Below are 8151 nucleotides of genomic sequence, written 5' to 3' on the forward strand. Positions count from 1 at the left end.
TCTCAACTTTATTTTATGGACATTTTATACATAATTCAAAGGACAAAGTTTATAACTTAAAATACAAGTCTTATTAGAGAACTATTAATTGCATGACATGACATCTATGTTTGTATGATACATGTAGTGTGCAAATTTTATGAAAACTAAAAAGCTTGTCAAAATCCCCCATAAAATATATACACTTCAAAATAAAAGACAATGTCCTGAACAAATTATAACAATTTACAATAGCTAATTAATTAATAATTAATATTTCAAAAATAATAAGGATCCACCAAGCACTGATATGCTCAATCGAAAGATCGTAAGTGCCTCCTGAAACTGTTCAGGCAACACAAAATATAAAAGTCACAATAATTAATAAGCAAATTAGTCCTACCTGGTCGGATACATTTATCCACCCAAAGCCAAATGAAGGACAGACATCAGTGACTGCTATTATATTATACACAGCTCTAGATGTGTAAAGTAGTACGATAAATGTGCATGCTAGGGTTGCTTGACAAGGCGTTGTACCCTGGGAAAAAGGAACAATAATCAAGTATGTCATATGTACTGCTAAAATGTAGCCTATCAGTTTTACAAATAATAAAGATTTTAGCATGATAGCATCCAAAATATAATACACAGACAGAGAACCACTGACAACCAATCAAAGGACAATTAGGCGGCGAAAAAAAGTTCTACGGGTGGATGAACCTTTCAAGTAGGGTCGGTCAGGCTTTTTGCTGAACCATGAAATGGTATCAGCCTATATGTGTGAATGTTACTAGCTTACTTACTAGCTTACTTACTAGCTTACTGACTAACCATTTGGTCTTAAATGGACATATCTCTAAATGCCACGAAGGTATGACCCCATGAGTGGTGTCATATGAAAGAGGAAAACATAAAGAATATAATAAAAATATTTCCAAACGTCAGAGGTCATCCTGGGGTCACAGGGGTCAAAAAAGGTCATTTTAACCGAAAATGCTCCGATTGAGCTCAAATTTAAATGCAATGATCATTATGACATTCTAAACATGTTTAAAACATTTAAAAATTTATTTAAGGTCATTAAGGGGTTATAAAGGGGTCAAAGGTCAAGGTTTTCAAAATGCTCCAATTGAGCTGAAATTTAAATGCAATGATCCTTATGACATTATAAACATTTAAAAAATATTTTAAAATTCATTTAAGGTCATAAAGGGGTCAAAGGTCAAGTTTTTCAAAATGCTCCAATTGAGCTGAAATTTATATGCAATGATCCTTATGACATTCTAAACATTTTAAAAACATTTTAAGATTCATTTAAGGTCATTAAGGGGCCATAAAGGGGTCAAAGGTCAAGTTTTCCAAAATGCTCCGATTGAGCTGAAATTTAAACGCAATGATCCTTATGACATTCTAAACATGTTTAAAATATTTTGAAATTCATTTAAGGTCATTAATGGGCAATAAAGGGGTCAAATGTCAAGTTTTCAAAATGCTTCAATTGAGCTGAAATTTAAATGCAATGATGACAGTGGTATAGGCCTACCACAATATACTGCCGAAGCCACATGGTTCAGCTATGGTGCGGTTATCGCTCTAGTTTTTTTCTTTTTGGAAATGACCCAAAAATCACCAAAATCTATAAATATTTGCAATTTGGGAAAATACAAAAAAAGTGTCCTGAAATTGTCGATATTTGGGTCAGTATTCATTTGTAGAGGAAAATAATTTTTTCCTGAATTTGTTCAAAATCTGGCTCAGTCGGGCCCGTAGAACAGGGTTTTCTTTTTTCATCGCCTTACTGACAAACTTTTCATCAAGTGACACTTTAGGTAAGGTTTTTGAACATTTTCCCCTGTATAGCCCACCACTACAATATACTGAACTATTTCCTGAACTTTACCAAGTACTTCCCTATTTGTTTTCCTGTAGATATACAGCATATAGCTAAGCGAACACAACTTTCAGTTCTTAGAAAACCAGGGTTTTTAGTTTACATTCCCTGAAAATAATACAAGTTACCACACCCAGCACCCAGGTGCATATAGCTAGGTTTTTTTGCAGTGGAGGTGGCCGGGTGCAGAATGTCCAAAATTAGACCTTTTTCCTGAATACATGTAAATTTGCTTGCAATTCTGTACTCAGTTTAAATTTTGTCATATAATTGAAATTTGAATCTTGGAAATCATTGGAATAGTGGCCAGTACCGTACCGGTACTATAAAAAGCAACAATTCAGTAGGCCTACACCCTGTGTTCATTTAGAGTTACATGTAAAAACAATATATTGCAAGGACATACAGACATAAGTAAAACAGTCCTGTGGACACAAGTTATTCTGGGTACTCTTTGCGCTCTACTGCTGCCACTTGTCTTTCCATTCCTAGATCCCACAAGTTGGCTGGTGACAGAGCATTTTCCATCATTGCCCCTGTTCTATGGAATGGCTTGCCTTCCCACATTCGTGACTCTCCCAATGTCCAAACTTTCAAAAAGAACCTAAAAACTCACCTTTTCACCTAATGTTTCCTCCCTCTTGCATTTTTCCTTTTCCATAGCGCTTTGTTTCTTCATTTAAAAAGCGCTCTCTAAATCTGTGTATTATTATTATTATTATTATTATACACTTAACATTCAAGCTTATGATGACTTTAAAAGTATAATCTTGGCTGGATGAATGAAAAATTAGTTTTGTGTAATAAGTTTGACTTACCCTTGCTTCTAATAAAACATTTGCTGATGTCATATGATAAACCTTCCAGATACACACAGATAAAGAAATACCAGCTCCAACAAACAATACACCACTAATTATAACTCTGGCTAAGATTACTCTTTGGTTTTCTGGGTTCGGAACCATAGCACATGTAATATTTGTAGTAAGAAAGGCAATTATGACTGCTATGATGATGATTCTACTCCATTTCCGATGGTACTCGTATTCATTTGGTTTATGCTGAGCCTTAGCTTTAAATAAAACCTGCAAGTACAAGTGAAAAATAAGTTCATAAAAGTAAATACCCGGTATTCAAAAATGCACACCAACGCATATCACATCACAATTTAGTTTTTTAACTTCTCACAATACAGTACCGTACTCAGACTCACAATATATATGTACTGGTCAGTGTAACTTGTCTCGGTCTCGATCTTCGACATAGAGCTCTTGACTACAACACTGACATAAACTTGATTACAATGTTGAATACATGTATTATGATTATGATGATATGTTCAAATTTAGTAAGTGTCTTGAGAATTAACTTTTCAATTAAACCATAAATAAAACAATCATTTTTGCCTTTGACGCTTCAATTCTCAGAGCAGATGCATTCATCAATTTACACAAAAATGATACGGTATAATACTCAATATTTTGCGTTTTAAAACTTGATCATTCAAATGATTCATGTTGATACCGGTAGAGTTAAAAGTTTTTATCATGTTTGAAGCTAAATCAGATGTGCATACTTACCTGTGCAAAATATAATACCAGTAAACATAGTGTTGTAAACTGCAAACACACAGGAAAACTAAATAACAACCAGTGGAAGAAAAAGTCCAGTTTATTTGCAACAACATCATTGTGAATGTAAAATGAAAATAATGTTGTCCGTAGTCCTGCCCAAATCAGGCACAAGTACAAAAACACAGTTTGATAACTGAATCGTTTATGTTTGTAGTATAATATTAGAAAGAGTTGCGTATACACTAATAGGAATAACAACCCATATAATACAATGAAACATATCGTTAGTGAATTTTCTACTTTGGTCGGTATAGCGGGTACCATCGGCTTGTCAGGTACCGGTTCTGTTTTCGCATGAAATCGCACCCAACTGCGGTGTAAATCCATGCTGCTAAAAAGCTTGTCAAATCCCCGTGAATCATGGAATATGCACAAACATGATGATACGTATGTTGTTAACTATTCCTACTGTTTGAAAAAACATTTTCCTGTTCTGTAGTGCATATAATGCGGAATATTTGAGCCTTCGCTTTGACAGCTACAGGTCTTATCGTGAAATACTCAGCTAAAGTGCATTGACCTTGGTGACCTTAAAACTTTACATTAATAATTTAGGGGATAATTTTTGCATCTAAATTATAATGCAACGATTTCAGTTATGTGATTTCAACCATGTGATTTAAGCCATTTTATACACAATTTTTTGAAATATTTTCAATACTAAAAAAGTAAAAAAAACTGCGTTAAATCCCTATAAAGTGTAATTTATTCGTTTTCACTTGAAATAAACTTTAAGCAAACCCCTTAATTTAGTGGTCTAGTCTTTCCGTCACGTGAAAAAAATTGAATTCATCTTCTCGCCGTTAGATTGCGCAATAACCCAATCTACACGTTATAATTTTAAGTTAGAGATGGGCGATATTCTTGATTTTGGCCGCATACAGTCCCGACATACTGTAGTCATCGAGGGTCGTGCGTGGGGGGCACTCCCACTTCGGAGGTGTCGCGTATGTGGGCTGTTAAAACCCCCTTTTACAGCGTCGCTGTAGTCACCCAAAGAATCGCGCGGAGCGCACAAAAAGATTGCATTATCAAAATGTAGGCCTATAACGCCCCTTTTTTTTAAATTTTGACCCCCATATATCGTTAGGCCTATGAACACGGCAGAGTGCCGAATACGCAAAATTGCTGTTCTGAGTAAATGGCGTTTGAAAATCTTGGAACCATTCAATTGGTCCTTCTAAAAATTGAGAACATTCTTGAACACTCATTTGAAATGTATATTATAGAAGTGAATGTGCACAAATTATTTGCAATAATTAGATGTTCTGAAACAATCGATATCATCCCTCCAAACGGGTATTTACAGTTATTCGGCTTTATGCTGAATCCAAAATGTCTCTACCGCTGCGCAAATAGTTGTATTCGAGGTCGAATACGCATTCAACTACGTGTAAACCATAGCACGCATTCTAGATTTGGGACTTTTGTGTAGAAATTACTGGTTGTCCAAAGGCTGTAGACTTTACATTAGATATATAAGTTATAAAATAGCCATCCCTGTAATATTTAGCAAAATCCAATGATTTTAAACCAGAAATAACAATATTGGCCTATATTTTGCATACAAGTTTTGGGATTCTACGAGAGCGCACTCACATTATTAAGCCAGGGCGATATCATGTGGGGAATGTTTGTACGTATAATTGTTTCACTGGATAGAAGACACCTATAGCTATCCATTGGTATCAAATATAATAGTAATATAGGATATTTAATATAGAAAATTCAGAGTTTTCAGCTATACACTACTACAGATCAACCTGATTGTACAGCTAAGTATACGATTCGTCTTTTGGTCGAATTCATTAATTGCACTCAGGCGCGATTCGTCCAAATCAAAATTTCGGTATCTACGTCAGGGAGTAACATTTACCGTTAATTTTTGGTGGAAATAAAAGATCATCTGAAACATAATCATAAGCATACAATAACTCAATTTACTCAAAATTCTTGATTCGTCACTCTGCCGAATTCATAACGATATAGGCCTAGGCCTAGCCTGGGGACGCCTAGGCATATTTGGGACCCCCTTCCGAAGTAAATGATAGCCCCTAATGAATAAATGGAGTCATTCGGTGAGAGATTCATGGTCAGCTTTTTTCCCTATTTTTTTTTTAAAGGGTCTTGGTGCAGTGACGAAAACAAATTGTTCCCGGGGAGGGGGCAAGCGATTTTTAGCAGGCCGAGAGGGGGGAAAACGATTGGCGGGCCGTTTAGAAATTCAACCCCCGGGCTCATCATAATTATTGCATAGCCCCCAGGTCCGCACACAGGTGGATTGCGACGCAACCCACAAAAAGTCCCAAAATTTCAGAATTTGCGAGCCGAGCGAGTATAAAATCAGGTTTTTTACGATTTTTTTGGACAAAAAAGGCCCAAATTTTGAGTCCACTTTTCACAAAATTGCCCCCCCTTGGAAAAAAGCCCAATTTTTCAAAATCCGCACCCCCCAAAATGAAATCAGGCTGCTTACGGGCCTGACAGCCCCTAATGCATGCTGGCATGTATGAAGTGACTGATCGGAACGAAAAAGAGCAACTTGATTGAGGAAAAAAGGTATCCCCCCGGAATTGAAATAGACTGAAGGAATGAAATAAAACTATCCGGGGTCCGACTTAGTAACTTGAATATTACTTGATAGTAACTCGGGCCCCGACTTAGTAGCCTACTCAGGCCCTATTTAGCTAGGGGTCTTGCACTCTCTAAGAAATAGGCCAGGCTTGCCCCCGGTGTTTCCCCGTAAAAACCCAAAATGCGAAAATTTCACCTTTGCGGTAATTTTGCGCAAAATTGGTTGATTTTGCCCCTTTACTTTGCCCCTCCCCCGAAAAAAATCCTGGTGCCGCCACTGCCCCCCGGCGCACTTTTTAAAAATCATGTAAAATCAGCCGTTAGGTTTGGCGATTTCAGCCACTAAAAGCCCTTCGCATAACTCTGAATTGCTACGCTTGCAAAATGAAGTTTTTGGGTCATAAAAGGGGACTTTTGTTTTGGGCATTGATTGGGTGCCTGATTATGCCTAGAAATCCAATTTACCAAAAATTGCTTCCCCCACTTCCCACATGGCCACATTATTAATTGCACACCATGGACACCCATGCACTTAGGCCTGCTTGGAAAGCAGTGCTTGACACTGAAGTGGAATTACCCTCAATAAAGAAAGATTATTATTATTATAATAGGCCTACTTTAAGCCTTAGTGTACGATTTCCGTCAAATGTTAATTTATTTCTTATAATGTTGAAATAATATTAGTAATAACTGCCGAGAAGGGTAGCTGTCCATTTTAAGTTGAAATAACAAGGTAAAGTGAAAGAAACCCCACTGGTTATTTTGACCACATGCAGTTCCATGGGAGGACATACCGGTAGGCTATTATATTTTTAAATTATGATAATATGTCGAACTTTGGTCTGTTGACCTACAAAAACAACAAATTTGGCCGATTCCATTTAGGTGCAAGTTGGGACATGTTTAAACATTACAAATATGCAAAAAAAATCAGGTTTGAAAAAAAAAAAAAAACTAATTTCATATTTATAAGTTATTTACTAATTCGGTACCCTCAAACGTAAATAAAATATTTTCTATACCGCCCTCCCCCGTATTTGCCCCTCCCCTTTTAACTAAAAGGAACATAAAAAATATTAAGAATAGGGGAACACCGTTCTTCGAGGAGACAATGGACATCTCCATGTTCCCTAATCTCAGGGGAACACCGTTCTTCGAGGAGACAATGGACAGTGCAAGAACCTATCGTGAAAAATTTGTGTTAAGTAAGTTAAGTAACCTACACCTTTTGAACACACCAACACGATACTACCCGACACGACACGATTAGCATGATTAGTATCACAACTAGACAGGCAAGGCCTGTATCATACTTACTATAATAGATCACCTCCAATCACGACAACTCGAACACAACTTACTTATTATGGCTACGTAGTCCTGCTGTTGCTTTTTTCTTTCTAGCCAGAATAATCCGAATCTGCAATTGACTTCCAACAAGCTAAATTTGGGCTGAAACCCACCTTTTAACAATTTTTAACTAAATATTAAATCTATCCGTGATGTGCACTGGTCTCTAGGAAAACAGTCAATGACTGGCCAACGCCCTAGCGCCTACCTTCGTATAACCCGCCTAACTCTTACGTAACATTCACCAATGTTATGCAAATAGGGTTCCTGGCTCATAACAGAAAATTCATATCATACATTATGCGCTCTCTTACCAAAAAGTGTATAATTGCCCATCCCTACTTTGTCAGACTCGCCTTCCATTGCATTGAAAACAGCTGTCACTATTTTACAGGCAGTAAACTCACAAACAAATCGAAACATGATGTGCTGATCAGAGCTGTCAAACTGGTTCTCTGTTTCCTCTTTTATGAAAGGTGAGAATATATACTTGTTAAAATGGATCATTTGGATACATTTGTATCGGTCTAGACTCGCTGAGTCTCATGGACGCCGTTCCTATGTCCATCAGACTCGTATTTCCCATTTTGGATGTCAATGGGAAATACACACTTAACGATTTGCGCCAGTTAGAAACTTGAAAAAAAATCTCTAAAATTTTATCAATGTATATAAAAGTGGTACCAACCTTATTGTGCTTGCTAATTTAAGACTCGATTA

The 8151-nt window shown here is 36.7% G+C and overlaps 2 protein-coding genes across 3 annotated transcripts in view; one reads left to right on the top strand and one right to left on the bottom strand.

The window, feature by feature from the left end:
• Window positions 1-3999, bottom strand: part of LOC140148487 (G protein-coupled receptor 137Ba-like) — a 47193-nt gene extending 43194 nt beyond the window's left edge. The window contains exons 1-3 of the mRNA XM_072170856.1: window positions 3454-3999; window positions 2692-2958; window positions 383-520 (exon numbers count right to left, since the gene is read on the bottom strand). Of these exons, the coding sequence (XP_072026957.1) occupies window positions 383-520; window positions 2692-2958; window positions 3454-3834 (786 nt within the window). The 5' untranslated portion in view covers window positions 3835-3999. The remainder of the gene's footprint in view (window positions 1-382; window positions 521-2691; window positions 2959-3453) is intronic.
• Window positions 4000-7779: 3780 nt separating this feature from the next.
• Window positions 7780-8151, top strand: part of LOC140149373 (uncharacterized) — an 11406-nt gene continuing 11034 nt past the window's right edge. Inside the window, exon 1 of one of the 2 annotated variants that reach the window (XM_072171817.1) lies at window positions 7780-7907. In XM_072171817.1, coding sequence (XP_072027918.1) covers window positions 7901-7907 — 7 coding nt within the window. In that variant the 5' untranslated portion in view covers window positions 7780-7900. The remainder of the gene's footprint in view (window positions 7908-8151) is intronic. The other variant, XM_072172405.1, reaches the window with a different exon arrangement.

The sequence above is a fragment of the Amphiura filiformis genome, chromosome 1, assembly GCF_039555335.1.
Source record: "Amphiura filiformis chromosome 1, Afil_fr2py, whole genome shotgun sequence".
Taxonomy (NCBI): domain Eukaryota; kingdom Metazoa; phylum Echinodermata; class Ophiuroidea; order Amphilepidida; family Amphiuridae; genus Amphiura; species Amphiura filiformis.